Source organism: Notamacropus eugenii, chromosome 5, assembly GCF_028372415.1.
Source record: "Notamacropus eugenii isolate mMacEug1 chromosome 5, mMacEug1.pri_v2, whole genome shotgun sequence".
Lineage (NCBI taxonomy): Eukaryota > Metazoa > Chordata > Mammalia > Diprotodontia > Macropodidae > Notamacropus > Notamacropus eugenii.
The window spans coordinates 446,449,628-446,463,231 of NC_092876.1; the positions used below are offsets into that span (position 1 = coordinate 446,449,628).

Below are 13,604 nucleotides of genomic sequence, written 5' to 3' on the forward strand. Positions count from 1 at the left end.
CCCTGCTATGAATGGATGTTTTTTATCACTAGACTATCTTGCCTTTCTGCTGCTGTTATGTCTTTGTAGTGTTGCTACACTATCTTGTCTGATTCTTTGTTCATCCACAAGTACCTAAATCAAGGTTTAGAAACACTAAAGTAGTATTTCCCCCCTCAATGGGGGTGGGCCCCCAGCACATGTGACCTTGCTTTAAAAGTATTTCCCTCACTTTAAAATCAAACTTCTCTTTTAATCCTGACTCTCTTGTCTCTGGACTACTCTGTTTAGCTCTAGCCACTCACAGATTAGAGACTAATTCTGTCTCTGACAGGTCAAAATGGATAAGTGATTTAGGCATAAATGGTGATATTATAAGTAAAGTAGGAGACCATGGAAAAATGCACCTATTAAATATATGGATAAGGGAAGAATTTTTGACTAAAGAAGAGATATGAGGGATTGTGGAAAGTAAAACGAGCTATTTGGATCATATGAAATTTAAAAGTTTTTGCACAAAGAAATCCAATGTAGCCAAAATTAGAGAAAAAATAGGAAAAGGGGGAATTTTCCAGCATGATGCTCTGAAAAAGGTCTCATTTATCAAATGTATAGAGAATAGAGGCACATTTAAACAAATAAGAGCCATTCTCCAGTTGGTAGATGGTCAAAGGATATGAACAGGCAGTTTTCAGAAGAAGAAACAGAAGTTATCAACAGTCAAATAAAAATTCTCTAAATCACCACTGATTAGAGAAATTTTAATTAATACTGTTCTGAGATACCACCTCATGCATATTAGCTTGGCTAAGATGACACAAAAGAAAATGATAAATGGTAGAGGGGATATGGAAATATGAGATCCTAATTCACTGCTGGTGGAATTGTGAACTACTCTAACCATTCTAGAGAAGAATATGAGACTATGTGCATATCCTTTGACCCTGCAATACCTGCTAGATTTGTATCCCAAACAGATCAAAGAAAAAGGGGAAAGGGTATATTTTTGCAAAAAATATTTATAGCATTCCTTATGGTGGCAAAGAATTAGACATTGACGGGATGCCCATCACCTGGGCATCATCAAAATGGCTGAATGAGCTGTGGTATGTGATTGTGATGAAATACTACTGTGTTATAAGAAAAAATGAGCACAAAGGTTTCAGAAAAACTTAGGAAGACTTCTATGAACTCATAAAAGTTAAGTGAGAAGAACAAGGAGACCTTACATAGTTAACAAGCAACATTATAAAGATCATTAACTGTCAAAGACTTATCTACAATGATCAAGACCACAACCCAAGACAATACTAATGAACCCATAATTAACATCCAGAACTATGAAGGCATTTTTTTTTACTTTCTTTACTTTTTTTTTACTGCATTTTCTTTTGAAACAGTTAATATGGAAATATATTTTGCAGAATTTCATATATATAATTTTTAAATTTCCATCTCAAAGAAAGGAGAGAGGCAGGAGGCAAAGAAAGAATTTAGATATCAAAATTTTTTTAAGAGTACTACAATTTTTACATGAAATTGGGAAGTATTTGGCAAAATAAAAAGAAAATAATTTAAAATAAAATAAAATTTTTAAAAGAATTAATCAGTGAACATGTATTAAGCACCTACTGTTTGTTGTGTACTAAGCTATGGAGAAAGAGGAAGTAGTAAAAAGCAGATCCTGTTCTTAAAGAGCTTGTAGTCTAATAGGGGAGGGAACAAGCAAACAACTAGGTACAAACAAGATACATACTGGAATAAACTGGATTAATTTCAGTGGGAAGTCACCAAGATTTAGAGGGACTGGGGAAGGCTTTTTATGCATAATATAACTTTATCTGGGACTTGAAGGAACTCAGTGATGCACATAGGTGAAGAGGAGGAGGCAGAAATTTAGCAAGTCTGGTGGAAAGCCAAGGCAAATGCTAATAATCAGGGGACAGAGTGTGATTTTCAGGAATAGCAAGAAGGCTAGTGTCACTGGGTTATGGAGACATGGGGAGTAGTAAGACATAAGAAAACTGGAAAAGGAAGAAGGGGTCAGATTATGAAGGGTTTGGAAAGCTCAACAGAGGAATCTATATTTAATCCTAGAGGTAACAGAGAGCCACTGAAGATGATTAAACAGAGTGCCAAAACCATCGAATTTGCATTTTTGAAAGAGACATTTGACAGTCATATAAAAAATGAATTGGACTGATGTGATTTGAAGTAGAGAGGACAACTAACAAGCTATTGTAAGTAACTGTCTAAATATGGATATTTGAGAGCAGGCACGAGGATGTTTCCAGTGTCACAGGAGAGAAGAGGGGAGTTTTTGCCAGATGTTGTGAAGATAGAAATGACAGGATTTGACAATTTATTGGATATAGTATGGAGGGAATTAAGGAGAGTGAGAAATCAAAGATGACATTTAGGTTGTGAGTCTGGTGACAGGGAGGGGTGGTTCCCTCAACAGTACTAGGGAATTTAGGGAAAAGGGGAGAGTTTGCAGAAGGGAGGAAGGAGATAATGAGTTTATTTCTGGCAATACTGAGTTTAATATGCCTATATCCAGTATTTCTTTTAAATCCAGTATGAGTTGCTTAAAGGCTATTAGAAATGTGAATCGGGAGGTTGGGAGTGGAGTCAGGGATGGACAATATGATCTGAGGGTCATATGAATAAAAATAGTAATTGAAACAATGGAATCTGATGAGCTCACCAAGTAAAATGGTGCATAAAGAGGACAGAAAAGGGCCAAAAGCAGAACATTGGGGGACTCTCATGGTTACTCATGGTTAGTAGGTGTGACCTGGATAAAGGAACAGAGAAGGAGAAAAGACTGGTCAAACAGGCAGGAAGAGAACTTGGAGAGATCAGTGTTATGAAAACCAAAACAGAAGCCAGTAGTCAAGCAGAAGAGGATAATTGACAGTCTCAGAGGCTGAGCATAGATCAAGGACGATGAGAATTGAGAAAATGCCATTAGACTTGGAAATTATGAGATTATTAGTAACTTTAGAGAGAATAAAATCAGTTGATTAATGAAGTCAGAAACCCAATGGCAGAGTTTAAAAAGAGAGTGAGAGGAAAGGAACGAAAGGAACCTGCTATGGTTTTCTCAAGGTGGTTGCTCATAAAAGGAGGAGAGATATAAAAGACAATAGTTAGTGGGAATGGACAGGTAAAGTGAGTGAGGTTTTTTTTTTGTTTTTTTTTGAACGGGGAACCCATGAGCATATTTGAAGGCATTAATGAAATAACCAGCAGGCAGCGAGAGAGTAAAAGTGAGTCTGAAAGAAGAAATGATAAGGGGACACTGCTGGAGAAGCCAGCATAGGATGGGTTCACTTGGCCATGTAGAGAGGTTAGCCACAGCAAAGAAAAAGTCATCTCTTCATATGAAACGTGGGTGAAGGAGATTTGCCGGAAGGCATCTGATAGATGTGAGATGAGGAGGAGGGGAGAAGAGGGAGCTCTGGGTAAAAAGCTTTAATTGTTTTCCAAAAAAAAAGTCTGAAGCAAAGTATTCAGTTAAGAGGGTATGGGGGAGTAGAAGGGAGATCTAAGAAGGGATGAAAAACTTTGGAAAAGTCATTGAGGTGAATGAATATTTATTAAACCTTCCATATGCCAAAAATTGTAATAGATGGTGGCAATGCAACAATAAAACAAAGTACAACTTCTGTGATATATACTCAGGCTAAAAATATACAAAAAAAGACAATGTAAGTTAGAGAGGATGTTATCCAGTGTATCTGAAATGCACCACTGATCAATTTCTGGCCTGAAGTAAAAAGAATAGTGATCAATTCAGTACTTTATCCTGGGTTATAGGATTTCTGAATGATGATTCTAAAACACATAAGGTTCATAATGAGCTTCCTTCAGAAGTTAAAGAATCACACCAGAACACTGGATTATTGTAAGAAAATTTTGGCTTGCTATTTTGGTTCACGTGTGTATGTAGGGAGTATGTTAGAACACATGGTGAAAACTTGCTCACAGGTCCAGTATCCTACTTCCAGAGAGTAGCTGTAGTTTTAAGACATTATATAACCACAGATAAAGCATTCTACAGTGATTTTTTTACATAAACGCTTTACTGTTCTCTATTTATATTCAATAAGTAGATTTTTATTCCACAAACAAGCTAATAAATATAATTGCAGAACTTTGATGTAAGTTCAGGTTTTTCACTGGTACTGGGTTCCAATTAGGCATAAGGATAATCGAGGTAAGATTTTAACTTTCAACTATGAAAATTATTTTTGAGTTGTAAAGAAACAACTGTATTCAAACAAAATTATTTAAATTTCATGGAGTTTGACAAAGGTTCCCCCCACCCCAGTTTTTTTCAGTCAGAAGTTCAGAAAACTAGAAATAAGATATGTAATTTTTAAAAGTCCAATGAAAATGAGCATACAATTGGAGAGTTGCTAGTCAATTGTTGTTATATTCATTTTAGGATCTCTCTTGCATTGTACATCCCCCTTGGGCAAAAATGATGATTTATTTTCTACTTTTGACCAAATCATCAGAGGCTAAGAAAGAATCATAAGAATTATCTCAAAAGAAAAAGTTATCACATGGTTTCACCCAGTTCTTTCTTTTCTATAGCTAACCAAACTGACTAAATCCTTTCAAAGCAACAAGAAGTCTCATAATAATTGAAACAACGTGGTCTCAAGAGAATAGGAGGTACGCTCTACTATGCCCTTTTAAAGGGTTCACAACATCAAAAATACTACAGAACCGAACATACAGTAATTTATTATTAGAAACCTGACCTTTATTCCTTACCTTATACCACAGGATTTCAGGCTCTCTGTATGGTATTAGAAAATCCTCTATGTCCCGGCATGAGATTTCCTTACTTTTGCTAAGCTCAGCTTTTTCAAAGTACTTCATCTTGGAATTGTAGCAGAGTCCAGTGTCATTTTCACCTACAGTCAGTGAAATGGACACTTTCATACAATACGTGGAGTTTCTGAAATAAAGCAGAAAACAAATGGTGGTATAAGGTAAAAAAACATAATGCCTTATACTTGTATAGAGTCCCACAAATTTTCAAAGGACTTCCACTTTCTTTCCACCCACAATCTTATTGATAACTCTACCAGGCAGAAAAAAAGAATGAGTACTACTATTGTCCCAAATGATGAAACAGAGGTTTAGAAAAGCTGAGTAAATTCCATAAAGTTGAAAAGTCAATAACAGAAAGGGGTAGAACTTGAAACTATATCATCTGAATGCAGTTCATTGTCTTTCCAAAACTGTCATCAATTTAACATAGTAGAATTAATCAAGGCAAAAAAAAAATTACTGTTGTATTATGTACATTTTATGCTAGCATGAATCATCTTACGTTATCTCATTTGTTTATTAAGTATGAATATTTACTAAACAGATTGTTATAGAAGTTATTATGGTAGAAACTATCTAATGTCTTTTTAAAATTCTGCTATGACCAATGTTTGTTTCTGTAAGGGGAGAAAATGGTTATTTGTATAGGTTTTCAAAAAGGTGGGTTATATTACATAGAGGGTAAGTAAAATCTTTAATATGCAATTTAATATCTTTTAATAAACTGACAAAATATTTTTAAATATCAGATTGAAGAATATATCTGAGTTTCTTATTTATTCATGTGGTCTATTACGTGATTCATATATTATAAAATGTTGCCTATATTTTAATTTATTAATATCATAACACCCTCTGTTGTTATGTGCTTTTCAGGTGTGTTCAATTGTTTGTGAACCCTATTTGGAGTTTTCTTGTCAAAGATACTGGAATGTTTTGCCATTTCCTTCTTTAGCTCATTTTATAGATGAGGAAACTGAACCAAACAAGATCAAATGATTATCTGAAGCCAGATTTGAACCCAGGTCGACCAGACTCCAGGGCCAGAACACTACGTATTTTGCCACCCAGCTGCCTATTATCTTCATCATCATCATCATCATCATCATCACCATCATCATCATCATCATCGTCATCATCATCAACACCATTTAATTCTTCTCATCTTTGTAACTATTATTATTTTACCTTAAATGGATAAATGGTTGCATACACCTGGGAATATCCTACAACAATGCAGAACATGATGCATCCAACCCTATCAGTTATTAATCTTATCCAAAATCTCTGAAAGGTTTACCATGGTGCATTGGGGTATAACAAAAAGGTACAGCAACCTTTACACTGGTGGTCTTCTCCCCTATACTTGAGGGGTACTAGTAGCACATTCTGGTGGTGTACCTCTCATTCCTTGGTTTTGTATTTGACAAAGTCATTTTCTCTTCAGGCCATACAATTAGTTGATAACATCTTTTAATGTATGTACATATTTTTATCTATGTTTTCATTTTGTTTCCCTAATGAAGCATATTTATAATACTGAGACTGAGGATATGCAGATTTTGTTCACTGACAATTTCAATTTCATCCATTGACCAAATTAGAACATTTTACTCCCAGATGGCTTCATAGCATTCTTTGTGAATAAATATTCTAATGATCTAATGCTCAAAGAAAACTTTGTAATCCAGAAAAAAATCAGTCCATAATTACTTTAATAATCCTTCAAACAAGAGGATAAGGGATAATGATAACATTGTTATCATAAAGATTTAATATAGGGACTTCTGTCCTAATCAACCCATAATAGGCTCACTCTATGCATTTTTCTTTCACTCAGACCTTTCAATTTATGATTAATGAAGTTTAAATGTGCAAAATTTCACGTTCATTTGGCCACAACATGGCTTAGATGTCACCATGTTGATGGTCTGTTCATTTCTCCTGTTATTTAAGCTAAGGTGAAATATAAGATATGTCACAATGACTATTTCTCATAAGGAGTTTATATGAAGGGGAGAAAATGTCTAACATTGAGAAACAAACTTAAATGTAGAAATCTCCATCATTCAGCCAAATGGATCTGGACTTTAATCTGCAGAAAATGCCTCCTGAGGAGAGTTCTAAAACATTTTCTCTTTCACTGCTTTTAGCTTCCTGCCCATTGAGGAGACTGATGATTACAAACTGTTGACTAGCATCCTGTGTTTCTGTCTCCCTAGGATAGCTTCATTTTCAAATTACTCTGGACACTTTAATACTTGTTTACTGTTTCTCTTTATCAGGAGGTGATTAAAAAGCTAAAAATATAACAATACCCAAAGAGCACCAGAGTCCTTTTCACTAAGAAGAGCTGAGAGGCAGTGAATGATCTTTTGCAAATTAATAGATATCTGATTCTGAAGTAGATATTCTAAGGAATAAGTGCTAAAAAATAGCAAAACCTTTCCTATGATTGCTAATGAATTGTGACAAGGTACACTAAAGCATGACAATATCTAAAGGAAAAGAATGAGTTTTCCTCAAGGTACAGGTGCCATCTTCTTTGTTAATCATCATCATTTGGTTATTTGACTATATTAATTGAGCACTTACTGTGTTCAGAACACATAAACATAACAATCGATAACATTTACTGAATGTCTACAGTGCAATGGGGTTGAAGACATCAAGAGATACATGATACTGTCAATGCGTTTATGAATTTTTATTGCAGTGGACTCCTAATTATTCCCTCAAGGCTCTTCAAATTTGTAAAAGTCATTTACCTTAAATGTAGATGGCACTACATGGCACTCTTCTACTCAGTGACCTTGGGTGGCTCCCTATTTTCTTTCTCCAATCTTTGTGCCTTTTCACACTCTCCTCATAACTTTAAAGCACACTCCCTGATACCCTTAATGTCCTTCAAGACTCAGATGAAGCAACATCTTAAACATGTCCACTTTCCAGATTCTGTTGGGAGTTGCTCATTCTCCTCAAATGACCTTGAATTGATTATGTATATATTCTGCACACAGTTATAAATATGCAGAACATCCCTCAACACTCCTAGTCAGTCAGCTAGTCAATAACATATGTTAAATGCCTACTGTGTTAAGTCCTGGGGACACAAAGAAAAAGGCAAAAAGAGAGTACCTGTCCTTAAGGAATTTACAATCTAATGGACAAGAACACTTGAAAATCAATAGGTGCATACAAGATATATACAGGATAAATAGGACATAATTAACCATGAAAAGGCACTAGAATTAAGAGGGGGTTAGGAAAGGTCTCCTGTAGAAAAAGATTCTAGTTGAGTCTTAAAGGAAACTCCTCCTCCCACAGAGTATAGTTCACTAAAGTGTGGAAATGTTTCATTTTTTGCTTGTTATATTCATAATTCTTAATAAATGTAATGAATTCCTTTTTACAGTACCAATAAAGTTGGAGGATTGCTTTCCAGAAAGGAAAAATATGGTAAATCTAAGCCTAAAGATAGAAAAACACCTTAGATAACATTTCTCTCCCATGGTAGATTAGCTGACATATGACCGTAACAAACCGTCAGAGATGTCTCTTTGAGTCCCCTATGGGGAACCAGATTAAAATGCAGTTGGGAAATATTTAGCGAAAGAAAGAAAACACAAGAAAACATATATAATGACAATGTGTTGTTTTCTAAGTTAATATGCTGCCTGCAGGGATCCTTGCTTTACTGGCCCTTGTTTCTGTCTGAGCTTAATATAACTGGTTTAAGCAACTTCTAATAGAAACAGATAATTCCACAATACAGACAACTCACACATGAATAACTGGAAGATGAATTATAGAAATGATGGATTATAATTTTATGATAACTCCACATTTGCTGTTCATTTGTCATTATGGAAAAGTTCTGAAGAGTAAGAAGTGACGCAAAATGTTTGTAAATCAATTTAAAAAGAAAATCCTAAAATATGATATATCAATAAATAGCCATCATTTTAGAGAAATCTCTGCCCACACTACTGTTTTTATAAAAATAGACATTGTTTGTAGTTTTAAATGGGAGATATCTATTCACACATGCAAAACCATTTAAACTCAATAGCCGATAGGAAGAGATAGATCCATGATTAAAATAGTTTAGATAAATTTAAACTAAAGTGAAATGCAGCAACTTTTTCAGCTCCTAGCACACTTTTATTAGGTTTCTAAGAGAAGTTATGTGTAAAATGGAGCTCTAAAAAGAGAGGAATAAGCTGAATGCACAGTTTATACTGTATTCTGTAAATTAATTGAAGGATAACAGAAGAAAATAGGGAATGGAAATTTGATGGCCATTGAAAATATGCCTGAGTAAGAATACATTTAACCTCTTTATTTTAAAAATGCTTACAATATTGAACATACGTGAAGAAAACATGAAAAGAAATATGCATTTAAAAGAATTTCTTCAACAAGAAAGTAATATTTTTTGTGCACATCATTAGGTTTTTTATCTTGGGATTCTCAGTAGCCTGCCCCTTTGAAAGGAGAGTCTTTATCAAATGTTGAGATCAAGAGTTATGTTAGAAGACATTTTGAAATTAATTTCTACATTATTCTACCCTAATCAATGAGAATCAAATGAGAAAATATAGATGAGCTGCTTTGTAAAATTTTAAATGCTCCATACATATTAGCTTTTGTTCTTATTATTATACTATAAATTCAGAAGTAGAAATTTGGATGGTATGAAAAGGTAGTGAGGAAGGAAAGATGTTTCAAAGGAGGAAATTGATAAATTCCCCATATAAAAAATTATTACTAAGACTTGTCTTGCTATAACATGGATGATCATATTACACATCAAATGTTAGGCTACATGCTTTGTGGAAAGAACACTGATGTTGAAATCAGAGGATTTCTGTTCAGATAATGCCTATATGATTAATACCTGTGCAGTAAACATGAAACCAGTCATTGAACTTCAATGAGCCTCAGTTTCCCCATCTGAAAAATGAAAGATTAGGATGGCCAAGAACCCTACTGTCTCTTAATCTATTATCTTACCTATTACATCTTCCTATTACTCTATAGCAGACCTAAAATGAAGTTGTTAAAGGCAAACCTCAGAGTTGTGAGGATTAAATAAGATAGCATATTTAAAATGCTTTGCAACCATTAAAGGACAGAGTGGTACAGTGACTAGAACATCAGACCTAAAGTGAGGAAGACCTATGTTTAAATCTGCTCTCAGATACTTACTAGCTGTGTGACCCTGGGCAAGTCACTTAAATTCTTTCTGCCTCAGTTTCTTTTTCTGCAGAATGGATATAATGATAACAACTACTTTACAGTGGGATTGTAAAAATAAAATGAGAGAATGTTTATAAGGTGTTTTGCAAGCTTGAAAGTACTAGATAGATGTTGGCTATTTTATTATTTCTATTATTATTATTTCCTGATAGTATCATTATAAGATAAATTCTATCACATGGATAAGTTCATTCTAGACAGAAATTATTGCTTATCAGATAAACACTTGGGCTCAACTCATGCTTTCACAATGTACAGGCTGACTTGGCAAGTTATTTAAACTCACAGTGCACGTGTCTCTCTCTAGAATTGTAAATTACCAAGTAGTTGCTGACTTGCATAAAGAAGGTTTTTGTACTTAACTCATAATGTTGAAATCAGAATCAAAGAACTTGAGCAGTGGAAAGGATGTTAGCTTACATTTAATCCAACCCCATTATCATAACATATATGAGAGGTAGATTCAGTTTTAAGACCTCCAAAGAGGGGGAACCAACTACCCTTCTATGTTACTACTGAACCTCCTTGCAACTTCCATCCTTTACTTCTTGTTTGGCTCCCTGAGGCTAAACAGGGCAAATCTCTTCCTTCTCCTACTAGTCTTGCTTAGAGAATGAAGGGAAAACCACAATCTGTGAGTAGTCTGAGCTGCCCACTGTTCAGTTCCAGTCTGGCACCATAGCTCCTCCTCTCCTCTGCTTCCCTCTGCTCTCTTCTCTTTGTCCCTCCTCTCCCCACCTCTCCTTGCCTCCCTTGCCTTCACCATCTATGCCTTTAATAGTCCACTCCAGAAATCTTCATAGTAATCAAAATCACACTCATTAGCCTAGAGTGTATATATTCTGCTCTTTTTTTTTTTTTGAAAAGTGGGATGTTTGTCCTTCTCTAAACTTGTGATGTGTCCATTTTTTTATGATCTTCCAAACATTACTGATAGCAGCTCAGCAATCACATCTGCATCTTCTTTAGGTACCTGGGGATATAATTAATTTGGGTGGCTAGGTGGCACAGTGGGTAAAGGGCAAGCCTGGAAAATTCATCTTCCTAAATTTCAGTCTTATATCAGATATTTAATAGCTATGACACTGGGCAAGTCACTTAAACCTGTTTGCCTCATATTAAAGATATTTTCTCACCTTAAAATGAACTAGAGAAGGAAAGGACAAACCACTCCAGCATCTCTGACAAGAGAATCCCAAATGGAGTCATGAAGAATTGCTTACGACTGAAAATAACATGCAACACCAATAGCACAAATAGAAAATTTACAAATAAGCAATTAATCATGTATTGGGGAAACATGTTCTTCAAAAAGACTCAAAAAATTAACTCATCCATTTTGCTAAAGCATGTCTTCACACTGAGAGCTCTCTATCGGTGAAATTACTGTATAAGTTTCCCTCTAAAGTGTACAAGGGACAGTGCTAAACACTGAGTATGCACAAATGACTTATATAGGGCCCCCCAAAAGTTAGCTTTTCATTTCTATTAGCCACTGTGGGCAATCGTAGATTGTTTTTGCCCAGGGAAATGCTATGGTGAGAACCGCTCACTTTCAGGGAAATTATGGTTGTCATTAGTGGAGAAGAAGATGGATTTAAAAAGTAGCTATTTCTACAGAAAATGCTTTTAATAATTAATACAACAGACACTCAATAGAAGTCTTTCGATAGAAATCCTAAAAATAGCAAGTCTACCTTTGAATAACTTTTCCAGGTATGATGACAAAATTTTCTAAAATGTCAACTGCCAAATTGGTAGGAATTACAGATCAGCTGGGATCCTTTGCTGTCCCACTCAGCATAATTATAGAACTATCTAATTTCAAGAATTTTTAGAATCTCATCTTAGGAGAAAATTTTTTTAGCTCAATACAGAACTAGAGAAAAGGTTCCCTGAAGTAAAAGAAAGAGTTTAAGAATTGCTTTGCCTCCTCTTTGCATTCTAAAATTCAATGCCAAAAAACAAATAAGTAACTGAGCAAATAAAGAAGTTAATTCATTGTCATCATTTAATCATTACACATGTAATAAATTAACTATAATTACATGTCAGTTTTCCCATTAATATAAAACTCTACTTTCTGTATATGAAATAAAAACAAATTTTAAAAAAGCAAAAAAATCCCCAGAATTTTCTTGCACATTTTTCTTTATTCATAAAAAAGGTTTGTTTCTAGACAGAGAGATGTTTCCTTTCAACAGTTTTTATTGCAACCCAAATACCAGTTCAGCTATATTGTTACATTTTAAAATCTCCAAATATAAAAGACAGCAATTAATCTCATAGATGTTTACTTTCTTCAAGAAACAAATGGTCAAGATATCAATAATTTAATTTGAAGTTATTTTGCTAAGGTAACCTTTCATGGGCATAACCAATGGTCAAAGGGTCCAGAGTTCTTCATTATCTGTATTTCAAAGCTACGATGATAATTTCACTAATCATAAAATGCTCTACATCAACACAAACAAAATTGAAATGCCATACGTGCCTTTAGGTTATCAGGATTTTGAACATCAAAGTTAAGTTATAGAAACATTGGTGGCAAAAGATACTAAACTATCGATTTCATGTTCATTTTCCTTTAAAAACTGACAATAATGGAAGAGATTGCAAAAAACTGAGAACTAATTTTTAAAAATTGACAATATTCAATTTTCACATACAGAAAAAATGTTTTGCTAATTTAAAAAAATTACAGAGTTCCCTCCCCCAAATTTCTATACCATGTTAAACTTTTGACTGTTTGTATTCATTAATATCATCCTCTTGAAAAACATGAGGATCTGAGAAAAGGAATTCACACAGCCCTCCCTGCCCAACCCCATCCAAATTTATAAAGTGCCTACTATAAGGAAAGCAGTGTGATAAGCACTGGAAATAAACAGCCACCCACCAAAAGGCAGTAGTCCTATTTTACTCTAACTGACCAGAGTTTAAATGAAGTAGAGGGAAAGGCAGGAATCTTCAAAAAAAATTTAATGAGTTTTCTCTATAGTACTAGCAGACAAAGCCCCTAAAAAGTCTGTAAAGCTCTGTATAGAAAGCCATACTGTTTTTGGATCTAGTCATTCTTCATTAGGTCAAAGGAGACAAACTAGTTGGAAGATTAGGTGTAATGAGTGCAGAAGTAAGTGGAGCAATCCTTATAATCTACAGAAGGGAATAATTGGGTACTGTGAAAAATCTCCAGAGTATATGCCAGAGAAGGCCCTGACTCTCCATTGCAAAATCTAATGAATTTTATTATCAGATCTCTTGTGGAAATGCAGAGCAAAAAGTTAATGTATATAATTCAGAAGTAACTTCTAAAGTGAATCCATATAGTTACCTCAGTTTCTTGTTTCTGCTTGTCAGTGGAGGACTGGCACTTCTATCATATATGTTCACATGACATACTTTAAATAATAAGGCTGTCATATGAGACATTTCTATGAGGAAGCTGGTTTGTAAGCTTAAAATACAGATTTGTTGTCTCCTATTTTTTCCTGTTCACAGGACTTGAACTT

At 34.5% G+C, this 13,604-nt stretch overlaps 1 protein-coding gene across 1 annotated transcript in view; it reads right to left on the bottom strand.

Moving 5' to 3' along the window:
- Window positions 1–13,604, bottom strand: part of IL1RAPL1 (interleukin 1 receptor accessory protein like 1) — a 1,535,580-nt gene that overhangs the window by 619,586 nt on the left and 902,390 nt on the right. The window contains exon 4 of the mRNA XM_072615230.1: window positions 4,768–4,954. Coding sequence (XP_072471331.1) covers window positions 4,768–4,954 — 187 coding nt within the window. The remainder of the gene's footprint in view (window positions 1–4,767; window positions 4,955–13,604) is intronic.